Raw genomic sequence first — 22,606 nt, 5'->3', positions numbered from 1 at the left:
TATAAAGTATGCACATAATTGTAATTTTGTAATTGAATCGTTGAGTTCGAAAACCGGTCATCTCCATCGAAGCTAATTTGAGAGGAGTGATAACAAAACTAAATTAGTCAATATGTATCTGACATACCCCCAGGGTTATTTTCGTTTTTCGAAAGCAGAAAAATGTCAGTTCTACGGTCCAAAAATGAAAACAGCCCTATATGTCAGATGCAAATTGACTAATTTAGTTTTGTTTGTCACTCCTCTCAAATTAGCTTCGATAGAGATGACCGGTTTTCGAACTCAACGATTCAATTGTAATTGTAACTTTGTACTTTCTCTTCTCGGAGTAGATTCCATTTTGATACAGATTTCTTAGTAGTAAGTTGAAAAACATGATTTCTTATTTGTTTATAAATTTAATGTTTGTAATTACACATGAAGGTTTGATGTTATTATGACAGGGTGTCTATCGGTCACGAAAAAGTCACGAAATTTAGCTTTTGGGTCACGATTTTTTTTTCTAACTGTTCAAATGTAAGTACAGATGGGAAAAGTTTGTTCTATAAAACGTCAAAATTCACCACCAAAAATGTCTGGTTGGCTTTAGACGCTACCAAATCGCAAGCAAACTACGTTTCTATCGCATGGATGAAAATTCGGCCTAATTCGCACGCAAATTCGCTCTTGAAAATGTTAGGAAATTTTATGATTTGGTAAAGAAAAGGTCACGAAAAAGTCACGAAATTTCATTTTGGAATTTTAGTAGATACCCTGTATGAGGACGATGGGAACGAGGTTCCGAGGAAGTGTTCAAAGGTTCCTAGGAATTCCCCCCTTTCTTCCCCTTCAATTACCACACTGGCATATTCTCCCTGTGCGAAGAACGGAGACTTCAGCGACTCTTTAATAAAGAGGGACATAGAAAAGGATTGAAAATGTCTTTTTCAAAAATCTTCACTTCGATATTAGGTAAAGATCATATTATCACTCACAACAATGAGATATACCAAACTATTCGGAGAGATTAGAAACATCTGTAGAGATTACTATACTGCTGCTATTAGATGACTATACTATTAGAGATTATTGCTTAAAGTGATATATTTGTGGGAAATTTTTATAATGATCATAAGTTAGTCAGAACTTTCATATCGTAACCCCTCTAGCTACGCCTATGATAATAAATGTTGCATTATTTTCCTTCTAGAACATAACACTTTTTGATCGTTGTAATTACAAGTTCTTGCAATTACACAATTTTAACCCATTCAAACTCTACCCATGTTTATCGTACCTTTGAAACGATTTGCGATTTCAACTTGCTGTAAAGGCATCATGATCTTTATACATATTGGAAACCATCGTGGTTGAACGTTATCTAAGCCTTCTGAAGAAAGGCAAACTTTCATCTCGTGTAGCTTTTTCCTATTTATTCGAAATACGTCATGTATCTTGATCATAATATTAAACGGAAAGGTTTTAGAAGAGTGACCCGCACACATAAGTTCAAGTGGATTTGTAGTCAGGTTGGTTCCTTTCTTTATCAAAGTTCGGTACTCAATTCATATAGTATCCTTCCACTTTCTTCATTCCACCATTTCATTCATTACTCATTATCACCGTCTCCTTTAGCCTAACCGGCATATCCGTGGGACGTAAAACTCAAAGATTTCATTTCTTTTTTTTCAATTCATATAGTAATGCCGAGCGAGCGACAGCGAGTGAAGGTGGGTTAGTACCTGGGTTGAGTATTTTCTTTATTACAACTCAATGGTGCGGACAAGTGTTCTAAAATCCTGCCGTACTAGACACTAAGGTACTTTGGATGGGCATTGTCCCATTCGTCTCACGCTATTACTGTAGTAGAGGTCTCCGAAGTTCGGATGTTTGTAACATTATAGCACCCTTAGTTTGTAATATTGAATACCAGACAAACCTATTGCTTAAAGTGGAGCCCAAACTATTACTATGGTTTATATCGAATTCTCTGCGGAAATCAAAACCGGGTACACACGTAGAGACAATGTTTTAGAGTCGATCTTCTGTTGCATGGTACTAGCAAAATGATGCAATATTACATACTTCCAGATCCAGAATACCCATAACGATGGTTTGAGATGTGCTTCCATATCATGCGATTCTCAGAGAGACAATACTCCATTGTTGGCACCTTTTCCAGATTGTTACTTCTTTTGGGTTAAAGCTTGAATGAATATTAAAGACTTAATGATGAATCCCATCTCCACTTAAATCACGACATAAGAAGAAAATACGGTAATAATAAGTGATTACGTGATTAACGTACAGGACGTTGAAGATTTTCGGTTAAGGAATCGAAGCATGATATGTGTCCAAAGCATGGTAACATATGAATATACACCACAAGAATCACTAATTGAAGTAGGGGAATAGTAAGTGCGTTTCCACACATAATATTAAAATATCAAGTTTAACTCCCACAGTGGGTCATCTTCTGACTATTTCTCAGTACCATCAGACGAGCAGAATAATTCATTCAATTGAAGCTTAACTCGTTTACTTCCAAGATTTACATGAATCCCCAAGAACATAAATACACATATTTTAATTACTCCAACAAAGGACAGTTCTGTAGGAAGGAAAAGGTAAAAAATTAAGTCTTAGAATATTTCATAATCAAAGTGTAATTTTCACATTAAAAAATAATTTTTATTTCATCGAAAATAAGGGCCTGTCCAAAAATGATTGTACCTCACAGACAATACATGCATTTTTATATGTATTCTGCTCTAGTACATACAATCTACAATAACTTCTACATCTGAGATAACTGAATATGGTGCCCTCTTAACTATATTCAGATCTGTTAAGTACTACAGGTAAAACAAATATAAAAATATGACATCGATTTACTGTACAAGAAAAATGTAATACAAATCTTTTATAGTGAAGTCTGGATATTTCATACCAATGTCTTTATCTGGTTACACCTAGAAGTGTACAGAACCAACTGAGGTCAAATTTGTCTTAAATTTTAACTCATATTACTTGTCTCTTTTCAGATATCATCACGGAAATACTGTTAAATACACTCGAAACTTCACAATTTCTCTAACATCCACATTATTTTGCGTCAGAACTAAAAGTTTTTAAAAATATAACAAATATAATTTAACATTGGTGATTATTATATTCTGTATTATTATAATTTTAGTGACAAGATATAAGATGAGGCCAAAGCAAATAACACATTTTTTACAAGTTTAATAACTAAATAAGTATAAAGTTTTGTTTTTGATTCGTGATATTTACATATGTAGAGTACCAGAGGCGCTCAGCGCCAGGTTTTATCTTTCAGTCTGTAAATTTTAACAGCCAGTTTAATACACTATATATATTCATATTTGATTATATTATACTCATCTGAAAACACGATAAAATTAATAAACTTAACAAGGATAAAACGCAAACCTATAGTCATATCCTCAACACAAGTCTTTCTTAAGATAGTAAGACAATAATGGATACATGTATGTATATTCATATTAAGAACATATTTCAAAATATAACCGTATATATATATCTCGAGACAAATATATTTAATTGAGTAATTTTTCCCTCTGCTCCAGGCAAAGGAAACTTTATTATATTAAGAAAATAAAAATAATTTAATAATAGTGGACATTTTAAAAGTAATTTATTTTACACTGTGTTAACCGTGTTAACGTTGTAATATACGTATATATATATATTAAAAATCGCAATAAACATTTTTTCTCTGTCATTATTAACATAAGACAATTAGAATATTATGATATTGCAAGGCTTAAAAATTTTGTAAGAACGCCTTTGTATCATCTGAAGACATGTGCCTTAGATTACTTTTTATTTTATTCATAAAAGTCGTACATTACCGTTTCAGAAGAAAGTATTTTCATGCTTGTGTTCAGTAATGAAAAATAACCTTATTTGAATGAAGAATTAAAAAAAAAAAAAACTTTTATCCGAAAACCAACATGTTATCTAACTATCTTTAATTTTCAAATGGAATTCAAGAAATTTCTTACCGACAACTCTTTCATTTTTAAAAACGAAAGTCATATGAAGTATTTATATTAAGATATCTATTTAAAGATGTTCTTCTGACCCAAGAGATTGGTTTTATAATAGCGGTATCAACATTTCGAAAAGTTTTTACGATACTTGTAACATTTGAAAGTTTGGAATGTTGGAGAGAACATGCTTAAATGCCTCTAAACCGGAAATAACTTCCAAGGATTCCAAATAAACGGACTGCTACATTAATACACGAAATACATTATTAGTCATGTTTTTGTTTTGTTTCACATTTGAAACAGTCTTATAACAAATAACAGCCATCGATTTATACAATCATACCAGCTACACTACTGCTATAAATGTTATATAGAACATACGAAAGAATTTAAGTAATATTAATAACAAAATTAACTAACTTAGAACAATACAAAGATTTACTAATTAACACTCAGTTCTTCGAAAGAAGCTCGTAATATTAACAGGGAAAGAATATAAATATAAGATAAAATGTGTTCAGGAATTAGACACAAACAACGAAAAAAAAATATATACGGTATATAATAAATTCTGAAAATTGTGGTAATATGTTCTAAGTTACAACAAGTTACGTGAAGAATTAACTTTATTTTACAAGTGCGAATAACGTACACTGTCGTGTAGAATATTCTTAAGAAACCTACAACCTTGTCCACCGATACCAAAACTATATTCGTGCTCAAACATACAGAAGTTAGTGCTGTAAATTACTTTAATTATCTTCCTCATGCCAATATTACCACCATTTTATACTCAGATAAATTTCTTTGTTGTTGAAGTGTAGATTCTTGTTTTATCCTAGTATTATTTTATGTGAATTTAAAATAATCACTTTTAGTTTATGTATAGTTACGGAAAGAAGTTGATCATGTTGAAAGTCAACATTATTAATCTTCAAATACAGTTTCTTCTTTTAAACAAAGAAATTAATTAACAGTTTTACAGTATCATCTGTCTTATATACACATTTATTTACATTAATCCTAGGAAGTCATTATTTACATTTAAGAAAAATTGTGAAAGAGAAGTTACAAATTTATATCAAGTTCATTTTTATATATAAATTCAATAGTGTAAACCAGCTTTACTTTAAAGCTATTTGGAATTATATTTCATTTGGAAGCTATAAGATAATTTGTATGTGCTATGGAAGAAAATGTTTTGTAATAATAATATGCTACCCCACCAAAATAGCCCATTATTTCTATCTATGTAGGAAAGTTTTCATAAATATAGCTGCCATATTTTAGCACCATTTCCTGCTTGCGCAACTTACAACCCGTAACATGATGGACAAGATTTGAGAACTTGTTTTACAAAGAAGAATGAGCCATGAAGCTTTCTTTGTTTTACAAAAGAACACACTACTGAAAGATAAATACAAAAATGTAGCATTGTACAATATTATAATGAAGAGAAAGTACTTATATTCGAAAGATATTTGAATCAAACACAAAATGGATAAAAGTATTTATAATTCAATGTTATACTTTGGAAATGTTCTTCAAATGTAGGTACTTTCCTTATCTTAAGACAGCCTTAATAGGCTTGCATTTCTGAGCTATAACAGAAATATAGATCTGGTATGTAACAGGTAACAAGTAATACTGGCAATTGCCTATGTTAATTAACGAAATAAAAAATTCACCGTTTCGGGGAATGTTGAGATTAAATTTTCTTTTTAAAACATAAGAGTCTTAAGTACTGCGAACGCAATGTTCTTTCTTTTTCTACTTTGGTCATATTACATATATATACCTGTAAAATCGTTTGCACTAAAAGTGTTTAAGTAAATTTTCTGAGAAGTCTTATATGCAAGAGTGCAAGCAATAATTAAAATATTTTCCGTAGTACATGAAATGCTTGGTGATTCACTTTAAAATTACTTTAAGAATAGGTTAGCCATAACGTAAATTTTTCTTTCTTATTTAATATTTCACAAAATGCAACTTTACAGATATAGACAGAAACGATTTAGATATTTTGTACACTTTCACGCGGAATAACTTTTAATATCCATATACTGTCACGCGGAATAGCTTTTAATATCCATATAATCATCTATTATTACTTGATCATAAATAACCTATTTATCAGCATGATATATTTTCATAATGCACTTGTTTATACATTAAATAATTGTCAGCTCTAATTGTTTGTAAAATTGTACCATAAGGGGAAATTCACCATTAGTTAACTTCTCTAGATTAATCTTAGTCTGTATGATAGTAATTATTGCCAAGTAACTATGATTTTACCATATATATAACTATTCATATAAAAGCATTTTGTTCTTTATGTATTTTAAAAACAAACTCTTATTTTTGTTAAGTACGAAAAGTTCGGTCATTATTATTTAATTGTGCATTTATTCCATTCGGTGCCATTTGTTTCATTTGGAAATATTTCGTGTGATTTGTTAAATTATTATTTACCACGTTTAAAGATAAATCTTTGGTATTAAGCAGATTGAACTGTCGATAAGTAACAATTCACTTGACTTGTATTGGATTACGAAAAAAGTAACTCCAGAAATAAAGATAATAGAGTGTAAATCTCAAAATATATGATATTTGTTTTAGTACTATCTAGAGATTCTTCATGCAAAATTGCAAACCAGCGCATTTCATGTACCATGACCTTTTCGCAAAAATCCAGAAGTAAAGAAAAACAAACCTAAAAAATTCAGATTATTCATGTCCAGTTACAAGCCAATGCAGTTATAATCTTTCATGTATTTTGGTATATAACGAATTTATCATAAGAGTTTTTAAATTTAATTAAGTGGGATAAATTTGATATTTATATTCTTTGAATCTTTTGGACTCTGCTTGCACTCAAATATAGCTGAGATTCATTTTTTTTAGTATATTCATAGTTGAGAAGCTTCTTTGTCAGGAATGTGGTTCAGATGAGAATCACTCCAATGATAAAACGGTGGTCCAGATGTGAAGCAATATTTCTTCTCCAAGGGCTCAGTACCTTCCACCCAATACATGAGATAGAAGTTGCACATTTCATCATTATTAGTTGGTCTAAAAGGATAATTAAAAAGAAATCAATATTAAATTGGAAATAGACATACATAACAATAATAATACGCGATGTATATTAGATATATAGAGGTTATATGTTTTTCATATTTGCAAATCAAATGCTTACTTCTCAATAAATAAACTTATAAACTTGCGTTTTCGCATCGTTGCTTTCTCTCCTTTTTTTACTTCGTTCAAATTTCTCCTTAATGGAGCGTATCAGTCCACTGGGAAAACATTATTCGATTGGTTTTACACAAAATTTGAATTATTGTCAGGAATATACCTGATTGTCCTCGACTTATTAATGCACATGTGGTCTCTGCTTGATGCCGGTGTGCCTATTATGCTTTGAATAAAATCTCGAGTAACGGTTCGCACTTAACTTTAGGCAGTGATCTTAGTTTCATATAGTCTCAATATTGAGAATGAACATTTATCTTCAATCAATCAAACGCGTTTTTTAATAATATGACTCAAAAGTTGTGAAAAGATCAATCTCTGGTAGACATGATGAATTCTTAGTAATTAATAACACAACCACACACACATACAAAATAAAAGTTCTGTGCACCGGATCCCAGGGTATGAATTCGATGTATTGTTACACAGAAAGCAAATTTCAAAACCCCCAGGACGATTGATCGTGACAATTTAGTTTTTATGGGCGAAACATTTGAGCGATTTTGGATAAAGCAGGACACACGTTTTTCGCCCATAAAACAAAGTTGACACGGTCAATTGTCCTAGGGTTTCGAAATTTGAGGATTCTGTGTAACTCGAAACCCTAGGACGATTGACCGTGTCAACTTTGTTTTGGGCTGTATATGTATGACTGTATTACATTTATCCTCCCTTTCTAAGATTGCTCGTTTTTCGCCCATAAAAAAATGACACGGTCAATCGTCTTGAAGTTTCGAAATTTAGATCCTGTGTAACAAAATACATCAAATAAACACCTTGGGGTCTACTGCACAGATTTTTTAAATGTATTTGTTTGTTTATTTAGTTGTGTTACATGTATCCTCTCTATCCAAAATCAATCAAATTTTTCTCCCATAACAAAAAATTGATACGATCAATCGTCCTGGGGTTTCGAAATTTGAATTCTGTGTAACGAAATACATCGAATCCATTCTCAAGTCCGGTGCACAGAACTTTTATTTATTTATTATTTATTGTGTGTGTTGTGTGTATGGTCAATTATCATGAAAAAAAAAACGCATAGCGATTTGGGCTTCATATGCTATCAAAAATAAAGAAGAGAAGTAAACAATTGCAGTATGATTGAACTTATGAGGAAGAAGAAGCTACAGAGCAAAAAATAAATGTGTATGAAATCAACATATTCCTAAGGTAATTTTGTAGTTTGCATGGTGTTCGAAGTACTCGCTACGATAGGAAAAAAGTACAATAATATGAGACATTGGAACACTGTCTACTCTATAAAATTAAGAGACACTTTACATATTTTGTAGTTAATAGGATATGATTATCACATTTATACATTATTTTGATTCTGTTAGGTTCCGCTATATACCAATCAGTTGCACGTTTTTCTTAATCATTCTATTTACAGTAACAACGAAATATGACATTAAATATACTTACCCAATTGATGTATATGTTTTTCTGTGGCTGTTCATTGTACATCGAGCGGCCTGCAATAATCGTGGAAAATAACAATTATAATTTTATAACGTAGAAATGCACTAACGTCTAGTTGGACATAAAAGTGCATTCTTATATGTATATATATTCTTTCTTTAATATTTTTGAAAATTAGATATTCAAATTAAATTTGCTAAGTAGGTGTATTCAATTCAGACTATCCATTTTGAAGTATTGACAAAAAATTGTATGAAGGAATATGCATATAGCTGACTAGAATCTCGACTTATTCTTTGATTACAGAAGTTTTTAAGATCGTTAAATCATGAAATAACTTATCACAAATTTTAATTTATTTCATAACTAATGTTTAATTATCAAAAACACATATTTTCATCCACAGTCAATAAAGGATTTCTTAAAGTATCTATAATTAAATTTATAGAAATTGTCCCATAATAATCATTAATGACTAACTGATTAGAAATCAACAATGTTGCTAGTGTTGTCTTTATAGCTAGCACAGGGTGTCTGCTGATACTGGAATTTTGTTCCACATACTGGAAAAATCATGAAACTGGTAATTTGTAACAATACTTTTTTGTAATTGTTTTAATAGCCTTAGAAACAACTTTATATCCATTGAGATTGTAAATTTTTCCAAAGCAAGAGCTGGAGTTCCGCAGTGAATGTAATAATGTCAACATCTCCTAGAGTGAGCTGCCGAAGAGGAAGTGGAAAAAATGAACTATTTTCATCGTACACTTTTCATACACATTTACAAATACTCCTGGAATGATCTACATTCATTTACAATTACCTTACACGTTTACATCTCATCTATTTTTTTCATTTTTTTCCAAATCTTTCATCCTGACTATCTGGGTAACGTCCTCTTCTTCCCGTAACTCCACCACGATTTTGACTCTTACTACACCTGATTGTGACTATACATTTCTTTACCTAACTGTGACAAATTATTTCTCCTATTACTAAACTTACACAATTAACTTTTTTTTTCTATTTATTTCGTACTATATATGACAGGTAATGCGATTTGAAAGTCGACCAAAAATGCAAATGGCGTCATCCGCCATTTGCAAAATTCTTACAATTTTTAACAAAATAATTCAATTCTTGTACAAGTAATTCATTTACACACATTTTTTTTTTAGCATACTTGGCTTTAAAAGCTGATGCTCCTTTTAAAAATGGTGATGAAGACAAGACAAGAATTGTATATATTTTGTAATTAGACATTTAAAGCAATGGATGGAGTGGAAGTCTGTAAGGGGAGTTGGGAGGCTCTTTAAAAAATGTTAAAAATCATTGTATTTTAAAAAAATCAAGGTTAACTAAATTTATTAAAAATAAAATATTCTTTTGACGGTAAAACAATTACAAACCTGAAATCATGAAGAGTGTGATTATTGCTAAAGAACTTGAAAAAAAATCATTGTATTAAGTGCAGCAATTTTGCTGATAGTTATACTGAATATACTGGAAATTTGAAAATGAAACTCAGTAGACACCCTGTAGCAGCAAAATAATTAGAAAACAAAGAAATATGCATTTTGAATATATTGATTTTCGGTGATAGACTATCCATCGAAGCAGTGCAGGTTAACTTGTTTCAGAGGACTTGATAATGGTTATAAAACATGAATTGTGATTACATTCTCCATTACTTTCTTCTTGCTGAAAAAAGAAAGGATGTTAATATTTTGTATTTTTTCTCTATCGTTTCGTGTTCTTGTACTCTTTAATGCTATAAGGAGTAAAGGTGATTACGTTGGTGGAATATTGATGATATATGGCAAAGTAATGAAATCAAGTACTCAAGTATCCTTATGTGGTATGTGGTATCCTTATTTTTAATTCTCAATTTCTCGTTTTCTCCATTTATCCTTTTGAACTATTAGGAAAGGCATTGACTGCCCTATCCTTGCTCTACTAACTTAATTAGCCTTCTCTAATTACGGTAGGTTGGGTAAATTTAGACAACACAAGCATTAATTGTTTTCTTGGTATTCCATCTGTTTTATTATTATTTTATATCAATAATACAAAAAATAATATAATTACAGATATCTATGTGAAAATGATGTGGAATATGTAAGACAAGTATTACTTCAACATCTTTAAGCATAATGAAAGCAAGTGATGTCAAATTATTGGCAGGAAATACTGTCCGTTGAATGAAAAAGACACACTTCTTGCATGAAAACTACATTAGATGCTGATGGTAATTCGTAATATCCCAAAAAGTAAACAATAATTTTACTACTTTTTTGTGACTATGTTTTATGTTCAATTACGCACTCTACTTAGAAATAGTTCATGCAAAAAGAGGTTAAAGTCAATGTGTACAAAGTTTTTATTCAACTTACCAATGTGTCTTTGTATCCCACTGTTACATTATTCACCACTGGATAAAACATTTGGGGCGTCAGTGGGTTTCTTTTCCCTAGCAAGGTCCAATGATCATTGCCATTTTCATCTTGGTGCACTTTGTATCCAGAAACTACAACTCCTATTGGAAAGGAAGAAAATGTATACAAAATATAGTACTGCATATTTTTAAAAGGAAATGATTACTGAGATTATAACATATAAATTCTTGAAAAAAAAATCCGATAAATATTTACAAGTTATTATCATGTACAATTGTTATCAAAATTGCATACAGACCACTGCATATTCTTTTGCCGTTAACTTCCGAAAAAAATATACCAGTCTGAATGTGTTTTCTTCCCCTAAGTTTTAGAGAATTATGTTCTCTCTATGCAAAACTCCATTCGTTCCGAAGTCGCTGAAAAGGGACCAGGTAGTAGCACAACACGTTTGCTGTTGACTTATCAACTCGTATCAATTTATATTATTTCTATTATTCATTTAGTTATGAACATTTAAGGATCATATTTCCTTCTTTTCTTCCCTTTCTTTATTAGTAATTGTCAGTGCTTTGCAGACTGTTTTTCAATTCTTTTTTTGTTCATGATTTCTCGCTATGGTTTCGTTTTCATTGTTGTTATACCATTTAACAATGGACTCAATTGTAGATTTGATCGCCGTATAACCATTGTTTCTAATTCTATTGTGTATTTAGTAACATTCAAAGATGTTCAATGTGTCTACTTTCTTATTTTTTCCTCAACTTTTTTTTCTATCCTAATGTTATGATTTAATTTTAATGTGTTAACAATAATTATTTTTGCGATTAAAAATTCTTAAGCAAGTATCAGCTCTGGCAAATTTTAATGCTGTCAGACATATCTCCTACAAGTTTTAATAAGTCTTTTCCTCAGTCTGTACCAATGTTTTTAATTTCGATACTTTCATGGGGATTACCAAAAAACTTTTAATTTTTCTTTCTAATAAAATACTTTCTCAACTGCTAATGAGGGATATTAAAAGGAGTGCTCATATTAGTACTTTAGGAAAGGGTATATTTCGCCTCAAGACAGAAGATAATATCCAATGTTAAACTATATTACTTCTCTGAGGATATTCGAATGTATCAAATAACAACTCGACCACGTGAAATTATGCTCTACCATACTCCACATACCCCTCCACTTCAAGAACTGAGCTAATATTTAAAATTTTGATGTAACATAATGATTGAACTCAAAAATATATAAACAAATAACGGCAATAACGACTTCTTTCGTGTTTCCATATTTTTAAAAATAAATTACGCCATTGTACTGCATTGTCTCAATACGTTAGTGCTTAATTTTTTCTACACTGGTTTTCAGTTCTTGCACTCAGAAGAAATGTTCTCTACCGTTTTTCAGGATTATTTTCACAAAACAATTTTCAGAATTGGTTGATGTCAATGTGTTTAAACAATTTCGGAAAGATTTACTTAAAGAATACAGAGGTTCGTAAAAAAAAAAAAAAAAAAAAAAAAAAAAAAAAAAAAAAAAAAAACCACCTCATATGCAGAACAGTTAAAGTGCCCGTTTGTGCAATAGCAGATAACAATACTGGAAATTATTTGAAATATACACAACTTCCTGCGTTCTGACTTAGGAGATTCGTTAACACGAATTCGAATTCACTTCAGTTGCAAAACACCTTAAAATTCCTCACAAACAGTCGAATTAAACGGAAAGAAAAAGCTATTATTAATTTTTTCACACATTTTGATTCACTTCTTGCGTTACACACTTACACATTTATAACACAGCTAATCAACCATATCATAATTTACCTTCTTATGGCTTAAATTAACGTTCAATAGGTTTCTTTCATGTGCTTTGCTAAATAACAATGAGTTTTTTTCTTTCTTTCTTCGAAAATTTAAGTTCAAAAATTATTCTACTTACAGATTTCTGTAATTCCCGAATATTCCTTATATTTCCGAGCTTTCGATTCTCCTCTGGAGTCTTAGTCACGGAGGTTAAAAACAGGAAGAGAAAGAATAAAAACATCAAGGAATAAAATGGAAGGGAATTACCAAGGGAAGAGCTATGCTGGGAAACAGTTGTCAAGTACACCGATGATCTTCAAATGGTGATGATAGTAGGTCATCACTTGAAGACCACCAGTATACTTGATACGTGTTTTGCAGCATAGCTCTTCCCTTGGTAAGTCCAGGCCCGTATTTAAGTAAGTGCTATTCTGTGCTCGAGCACAGGGCGGCAAAATCTTGGACTTTTTAAAGATTCACTATAAAGTAAGATTTAAAACTAGCAACCCAGAGTCCCGTGCAAGCGAGATAAAATATGTTAACGTGTTTAATTCGTTATTATTACAATAGATAATAATTAGCAAGCTTATCTTATTATTTTAAAATAGTTATCCTCTCTCACCTCCACTTCAAGGGGTGAAGATGAACTTGAATGAACATCATAAAAACTGATACAGTTAAACTCAGCGACCTCGAAAACTATGAATTCAACACTAATATATATCCTTTTCGATTACTTTTAAAATCTCGCTCCCTCCTTGCGGAGTGGAGTATCACCTTGAAGTTGAGTTGGATTAAAACTGTCACTATTCATCTCAGCGACCCCGAAAACTATGAATTCAACTCTAATATTGATTTTTTTTCGATTATTTTTAAAATATCCCCATGTTATTCTTACGGGGACTTTGCACTCCCATATCTCAGCTCAGGTATGACCTAGTGACATGGAACAGTTCATTTGAGTCATTTCTCTGAGAGTTTTTAAAACATATTAAAATTTCATGTTTCTATCTATTATGGTTCTCGAGTTGAAAAGCGCTACAGACAGACAGCTTATTGTATTATTATTATTATTATTATTATTATTATTATTATTATTATTATTATTATTATTATTATTATTATTATTATTATTATTATTGTTATTATTATTATTATTATTATTATTATTATTATTATTATTATTATTATTATTATTATTATTATTAAGTATTCTGTCTTTTGGCACGTCTTGAGACTAATTTTTCTTTTTTTCTTTATTTTCAGTTTGGGCCTAGAAATGTTTCTTCAATGTTCCTAGATTTTCAGCTTCCTCTTTTAACTCCCAATATTTTCTTCAATTTTTCAAATCATCGATCAGTTGTTTTTTTATTCTTCCTACTCCTCGCTTCCCTTCCATCTTTCCTTCTATGGCAGTGCAAAGTAGACACTTTCTTCGCACATGTGTCCCATCCAATTGGCCTTTCTACGAAGGATTGTGGCCAGAAGCGTCCTCTTCTCTCCTATCCGTTTTGTTACTCTCTTTGTCCATTTTATCTTCTCCATCTTCCTTCAATACCGTATTTCGAAGCTCTAAATATTTCTTCTCTAACTTCCGTAATTTTCAAGTCTCTGAACCATAAAATCCAATGCTCCATATTGTAATGAAACCATGAACTAAGAGTTAAAAATCATCATTTTTATTCATAAAAATTATAATGGCAATTTGGTAGGTGAAAATGGAACGAAGTTTTTTGTATCTTAACTGTTGGATACGTGCATAACATTATTTTTAAATTTTATATTTTATTTGTAGCGTACTGTAGCGTGACGTATTTGTAATTTCGTATGGATCTTTCCGTTTCGATGCTGGATGCAGGATCCAGAATGCAGAATGCGGAAATGATTTTTTTTAGTTGCGAACTTGGTCATTTTATGTGGACTATTGTCCTTGTTTGCCTCAATTATTTTTTCTTTTTACTTTGCCAAAAGCCAATATCAAAATCTACAAAATCTTAGGAAAGTCCTAATTACATTTTCTGACAAAATATTGTTGTTATCTAATGATGTAAAAATAATTATTTTTGAACTTTAATTTACCTTGAAGTTTGCTTTCCTCTTTTTCGTGATTTTATCCAAATGTTAATTACTATTGAAAAACATTGTTATTTGACTACAGGTGATTCTTGACTATTTTGCTTCTGCTTCCAATGATTTCTTGATTACAAATACTGTCCTTGTGATTTTTAAAAATAATGTTATGCACATATCCAACAGTTAAGATATTACAAAAAACTTCGTTCCATTTTCACCTACCAAATTGCCATTATAATTTTTATGAATAAAAATGATGATTTTTTATGCTTAGTTCTTGGTTTCATTACATTACCCCATCAACTGGAAAAAATTCCCGAACAGTACCTTTAGTGTATGTCAATAATTTTTTAGTTCTTAGTTCATGGTTTCATTACAATGTATAGCACTTGACCAGTTTCTTCCTTAGTCCAATATTAAGGCTGCTAATTAAGAGTGATCTTTTCTTGTTGAATGATTCTTTAGCTATGGCGATTCTCGACCTGATCTCTTTGGTACGCGTCTTAATATAGATGCTATTACACCATTACTGACTGTGAATAATGTAAACAATTATTTTTTCTTATCCCTTATCACCAATAATTATTGGTGTCTCACAGTGACGTCACCTACCTTCGGGCAGAACACCACATAATAATCATCACTGAGAGAATTAGGACATTTAAAATTACGCTGTACCTTTCGTAATTTGTAATACCTGAACTGCTGCTCTACAAGAGCTGGTATCTTTGCAAAATCCTTGTTTCCTTGTTTGAGGCATAAGTTTGTGCGAGGGGTGGAGGCGGAAAATTATTTAGAGCACAGGGAATAACAATATATAAATACGAGCCTGGGTAAGTCTGTTCCAGTTTCTTCCTTGATGTTTTTCTTCTTCTTCTTCCTGTTCTTAACCTCCTTGACTAAGACTCCAGGGGAGAATCGAAAGCTCGGAAATATAAAGCATATTCAGGAATTACAGAAATCTAAAAGACAAATTCTGACCAAAGCCTATATTAACTAATAAATAATAGCATTACAGTTTTGGCAAATTAACTCTGCCTTTATCAGATAATGTGTCTGATGAAGGCAGAGTTAATTTGCCGAAACTAACGCTATTATTTATTAGTTAATATACGCTTTGATCAGAATTTGTCTTTTAATTTATACAAGAAGTTCCAAAGCTAGAATGAGTGGTATTCATACAGAAATCTGTAAGTAGAATGACAGTTTCAATCCCTGAGCCGTGGTGTTACATTGTCTTAAGTTCAAAAACCTTAACTTTGAGGGTCTATATCACGGGAACTAAACACCTCTACAGGAAACCGTTCCTACATGTACTATGCAGATCAAAGTCTACCACTTTGTTAAGTTTGACGAAGATCGGATGGCTTCACGTGAGTACATACAATAAACAAAGTACATTGTGCTTACGATATTGATCTGTTAAAGCAAAATCAAATGAAAGGTGAAATCACTATCAGCCAACATACAACATAAAATAAACTATACGAGTTTTCCTTAAACGTTTCATCAGATCAGCGGGGGGGGAGAAATAGGAAGAAAAGATTATTTACAAAACAGAGAACGAACTGTGAAGTATCTACTTGGGCGTAATATTAAAATCTAGTCATATATGTTTTTGAGATAACTAAATAGCACAGTTTTTGTGGCTCAAGTATGCAATTTGTGCAAAAAAAAAAATATTACAAGAAACGTGTCTTCCTCCTGAAAAAATTCAGGTATTTTTGAATTGTATAGACATGTAAAAGACAAAAAATATATAGGAAAGAATCAAGTAAAGTCTCTTTCCACTGAACAACGAAACCGTAAAAACGATCAAAGGATTGCGAGACGAGTACGACGTACTGTAGCGTGACAGTGAGCAATTAATAAGAAAACTCTTTACCTTCCATGAAAATCGATCTTTAAGTAAATATTTTAAGTAAAACAATTTACGAAAACACACTAATACTTACGTATCTTCAATGTGAATATTTACTTTTAGGGAAAGAAAAGTAGGATATCGAATAGAGGAAAAATCAATTAAAAGGAAATATTACATTTTAAAAAATTGTATGTTTTGGGTGATATGCAGTAGTACTACATTTTTATAAAGAAAAGCAATAATTTGACTCATCATATATTGAATAGAAACGGTATGTCTTAGGAATTACTTAAATTCTTTTGAAAATTTACATTTCAAGGTACAATAAAGTACACAGTTACTATTACTATTGCACGGTCGGTTAATAAATATTAATAACAATAATAATTAATAAATATTAAGTAATTAATAAATATTATTGTTATTACTTACCTAGACTATGAGTATGAGTACGATACGCAAATGGGTGAATTGTTTTCTTCTCGTTTATTGTGCATGCCGTCTCCATATATTCTTTCGTCATTGGTGGAATGTAACCTCCAGTACCAAGCAGTATTACTCCAGCTTGCCTAGGCTGTCTGTAAACAATTATTTTTTTTATATAAATATGTATGTTACGAACAACAAAAATGCATTTGGAGTTGAATTGATTTTGAGTTTAACGTCCCGTTCAGCAGCGAGGCTATATGAGACATGGACCTACTGATTAACGTGAAATCCGAACCACATGAACTCCCACCAGGAATCGAACCCGGGTGTCCCACGCCAAAGGCACGTACAAAAATGCATTTGGAGAGAATTGTATAAATAAATAATATAAAGGGAATAATAATATACACTTACTGACAGTTGGATCAGAAAGCATAGCTCGTAAGTTATTTTGCTAAAATAAATACATAAATAAATGAATAATTAAAAAAAAACACACACACCTAGCGCAACAGACATTGGGGACCGGGCCTACCAGCCGGCTTGTGGCATTCATGTCTTTGGGACAATGTGTGATCAGCACATCGGCTTTCCTCGCCCTTAATGTCGACTTTCTAGACTAGTGTTAAAATAAATAAATAAATACTTTCCAAAGTTTTAGAATATTCTAAATTTTAAATAAATAACATCTTTTATCTTAGCTATCTGCGCAATTTATATTTAGGAGCAACTAATGACAACGTCCTTGAGGACTGCAATTTTTTAATAGATCCTATCACTGCAAGTGAAATATTTGTCGTAATTCGAAATAAAAAGAACATTGTACCAAGCTTTGGTAAAATGACAAATCGACACATCAAAGAAACTTCTCTTATAATTTCGCCTATATAACCTGACATTATCCCATGCTGGAATGCATCGAAAGTTCTCAAACCGTTAAGGACAAAGCACAGCCACAATTTTATCACTCCGTGTAAATAACATCTATACTGAGAAAAATGTTCACGCTCAATATATCATTATGTTATATAGAGTTTCGTCTGAAGTTTGGTCTTTTAGGAATTAATCTTGGTTACGGATATAGAAAAATTAAAATATCAGGGAAAATAAAAGAATTAACTTCCAGGGTAGAACACCTTGTCAAAAACACATATCACATATGAAATCATGGACACGCGGATTGCGTTATGGCGAGATTAATTTGCGTATTGTTTTCTTCTTTGGTGGAAGGTTGCTAACTCATGTTGGTATTTTTATTATTATGCCAATTTGTAATTACTGTTTTCCATTCACCACTTAACCATCCTCTATCTAAATTTACTACTTTTTAATTGAAATCTTAAGGTACATGTTAAGAAATATGTTAGAGATGCTAAAGAGGAAATTCCGGTATTAGATCTATTGAAACATTTAAGAGAAACTCAACACAGGAGAGAAGATTCAAAAATTTTATCCCAAGACGAAGTAGAAAGACTTGTGTTTGAAAATTTGTTTATGCAATAATAATAATAATTAAAAAAGTTAAATTTAAACAGGTGATGATTAAGTCATGAATAGGAAGCAGTAACTACTGTAGATATGTATAATTTGAAATAAAAAGTTACAAACAAAGAACGGTGAAACGTGTACGGCTCTTGAGAAGTCACATCGGTATAAATTAAAATTTTTATTTCTGCAAGTTAAGGGAAGAAACCTTACCTAATGTTCTAATTATACATATGTGTGTGTGTGATTTTATCTGTTCACATATTACGTATCCTTCTTTTTGAAGCCTATTTTACCAAGAAAGAAAAAGTCCATAAATAATAGAAGCGTAGAAAATAAAATAAAATACACAATTCCATAAATTTCACTATTGAAAACACGGCTTAATTGTCTACGGACAACTGAAGGAAAAATTACATTATTCTATGTTTCCAAAAAGTTAATAAAAAGTCTATTTTCAAACCAAAAAACACGGGCGCCCGAAGAATATTTTCTAGGGGGGAGGGGCTCAAATTCCTGGTTGTTATATTACGTTTGGTATTTTTTACTTGTATTTAGAAAATCTTAAGAAATTCAATACATCTTCGTGAGCAGGGGGGAGGGCTCGGGACCCACCCTGCCCTTCCCTTCCGGCGACCATACCAAAAAATAAAAATATAGTAATATCCACAACACCGAAATGTCACTACCAGTAGGCATAAAAGTCTGAGGAACATTAAAGGAAGTAGAAAAATATATTATTTATAAGTAACATAAAAATCTACCTTTATATTAGAAGGAAGAGTAATATTTAAGTCATGCCGTATTAAATACGTAGAAAGTAAGATGAAAAATTAACTTACGGCCTCTCAGTATATTCCAGGAATATTCCAGAATCATCTGTGCTTCCATCTGAAAATATAAATGCACACATGAGTAAAATAAATTAATTTCCTTTACTGGTGAAAACAAGTATAAACATACGATTAGGATGAAAAATGCTCAACAAGAGAAACAAATTTATGTTGTTTCGTAAGAAAAAAGAATCATATCTTAAAAATAAACAAAACTTAAGGGTGCTGTTACCAGATGTATTCTCTAAAGAGTACAGATACTCTTTGTGGGGCAATAATTTTGTATTCGCTACTTTTCTGTTAAACTTCAAATTGTATTGTTTCTACTAACACTTCTAAATGCATGTAATTCATCTGCGACACATACTTGAAGCCCATCTAGTGTAGCTGGAGAATGTCTCTCGTGCGCGAGGCGTTGTGCAAATATGAACCAGATGAATGACATATGATCATACGTTATCCCTTTGGAAAGTAACTCCTTGCAAGATCTGCTGTAAAGAGACCACAATGGGGTCCGACATCTCGTTGTTTTACCTTTGGTTGGTTAAAGGAACTCCCATCAATACATATAAGACACAAGTGTCCAGGGAATACGATGGAACCTCATATCAGAATGTCTGATACTGGACCGGTGGCTAGCTGGATGTGGCCTCATGATGCTACAAACAACAGCGGGATTCGCCCAACAAAAGGACATCGTGCTATTGGACTTTGAATACTCGATGTTCACGGCATCATTACAGGCTCACATGTGTGTATTGTGCAGTCAAAGAGAACGGCAGCAATGGGCGCCGTGGAAATACGCCATAACCCACCAGAACGGTACCAATGTTGTGGAAGTATAAACTCATAATCGCGATATGTCACAATCTTTCCGCGATCAACGACGCAAACCTGTTGGAACTGCTTCAGCATTCGACAACGAGGCTTTGTTCGGCCATCCAGACACACCTTACGTTATGAAAACACTCGGCTACTACTCAACTATGGTTCTCTGGCCCATCTCCAGTTACGGTTTCGAGGAGCATAGCTGCATTGATAATCATTTTCTTTCCGTTCATCCTCTATGCATTCTGCGAATGTTGGTTCAATTGATGCTTCCATCTTGATATTGCCATTTCAATGTTCAACAGCGTATTTTAATTTTTGAAACTTTATAGTTCCAAAAAACTTTACAGTTCAAACTTTATAGTGTACGTACTACAGATTACTTTCTTGGGTATATTAATTAGATAACACATTTTTTTATTTATTAGAGACTAATTTTCGCCATTCTAATGTGTTTAATTTAGAAAGATACTAACTTATTTCTAGTTCTACCTGGGATAATGGTTCAGTCTTGCTGAGAAATATCAAGAATTATTACTTCTAATTGTTGGGAATTTGAGAAAATAGCTAACTCTTAGGTTTGTATGTATGCAGTGAGTAAAGATGACCACAATGAAACTAATTCGAATTCTTAAGAACAAAGACTTTTTTTAAAAAATCGACATATTTATGACTGAATAATTATAACTAAATATGGTACAGATAAATCAAACTGTAAAAATGAAACCAATCTCGTGTATAAGTAAAATAACAGTTATTCTTAACGTTGAAAAATTTTGCTTAAACAACATACCTGCTAGATAATTTACTGTATATCCTTAAAATAATACTCACACCTTCTTAAGTCTTTACCAATACCTTTTCATAGTGAATAATAAAACACCATTCGCCATAAAAAGTATTTATAAGCTTTAAATTTTTAATTACTAGAAGTTGTAAAGAGCAACTTGCAGTAGATGCACTAAAAAGACAATTTTCAAAACGGCAAAAAAGTAGATCTAATAATAATAATAATAATAATAATAATAATAATAATAATAATAATAATAATAATAATAATAATAATAATAATAATAATAATAATAATAAAGCTATTTTGTACAGTGGTATTCAACGTTTGTCTTACGATACTCTTTCATTCAAGCGTGTGGTCCCAGATATAGTCTATTCTTAATTCAAATTATTGGTAACTACATCTAAAATTAAGCTACTAAATTTTTATTTGTTACTTATTAAATAGATAACATTTTATTTACTTGGCATTCTATGGAAAATAACAGAGACACAGAAACAATGATAATTTTCTTCCCTAGCACTTTCTAAGTATTACGAGTACATTGCTATGTTTCTTACAAATTTTCTACTGTTCTTTGTTTTTTCATTATTTTGAGAATTCTTAAACATAAGTGAATGTTTTTAGTAAGGAAGCACAAGAAAGTAAAATAATACTAATAATAATAATAATAATAATAATAATAATAATAATAATAATAATAATAATAATAATAAACTTTGAACGTTATATTTCATTACGTACCTTTGAACTTTTCAACGGATGCATAATGGACTTGCAGAACCAAATACTGAATCGGAGAGTTTCCACCAACTTTGAAGCCAACTCCTGGCGGGAGTTCGAGAGGTGGTGCATCTCTTGCCCATGCATATATTACCTACAATAACAAAATATCAAGAGTATAAATATATCATTATAGAGGATATATGACAGATTATGACAGCGTAACCAGTTTCCAAGATTTTAACCTCCGATCTAAGTTATCGTTTCCGTTCTGAACGTCTACCATTTGTGTTACAAGTGTAAACAAGAAACAAGAATTTTAGGAACTATCAAAAAAATGGATCAAAAGATTGCGATCTTGGCCAATAAATAGATGTTGGGTCAGGAGCCACAACATTTTTGAACGGCCTCTAAATCAAGTTTCCGTGTGTTTTACGGAATAAGCACATCAAACTGAGTTAAGAGGTAGTTTTGGTTTGGATACACTATATGCAGTTCTCCAAATCTAAGGCCTACAAGAAAAATTTATAATCGAATGAAAAAATTGGATTTTTTGGTTCAGGGCCTACAAAATTTTTGAACGGTCCCTAAATCGAGATTTCATATTTTTTACGGAATAAGCACATCATACTGAGTTAAGAGATAGTTTTGATTTTGTTGCACTATATGTAGTTCTCG

At 31.4% G+C, this 22,606-nt stretch overlaps 1 protein-coding gene across 1 annotated transcript in view; it reads right to left on the bottom strand.

Moving 5' to 3' along the window:
* Nucleotides 1-2,648: 2,648 nt before the first annotated feature.
* The window catches only part of Phm (Peptidylglycine-alpha-hydroxylating monooxygenase), a 115,723-nt gene continuing 95,765 nt past the window's right edge, over nt 2,649-22,606 (bottom strand). The window contains exons 5-10 of the mRNA XM_081747244.1: nt 21,950-22,082; nt 19,594-19,642; nt 17,270-17,415; nt 11,093-11,235; nt 8,703-8,752; nt 2,649-7,091 (exon numbers count right to left, since the gene is read on the bottom strand). Coding sequence (XP_081603370.1) covers nt 6,929-7,091; nt 8,703-8,752; nt 11,093-11,235; nt 17,270-17,415; nt 19,594-19,642; nt 21,950-22,082 — 684 coding nt within the window. The 3' untranslated portion in view covers nt 2,649-6,928. The remainder of the gene's footprint in view (nt 7,092-8,702; nt 8,753-11,092; nt 11,236-17,269; nt 17,416-19,593; nt 19,643-21,949; nt 22,083-22,606) is intronic.

The sequence above is a fragment of the Thermobia domestica genome, chromosome 2, assembly GCF_964235325.1.
Source record: "Thermobia domestica chromosome 2, izTheDome1.hap1.1, whole genome shotgun sequence".
Taxonomy (NCBI): domain Eukaryota; kingdom Metazoa; phylum Arthropoda; class Insecta; order Zygentoma; family Lepismatidae; genus Thermobia; species Thermobia domestica.
This window is presented reverse-complemented; position numbering and strand designations above follow the sequence as displayed.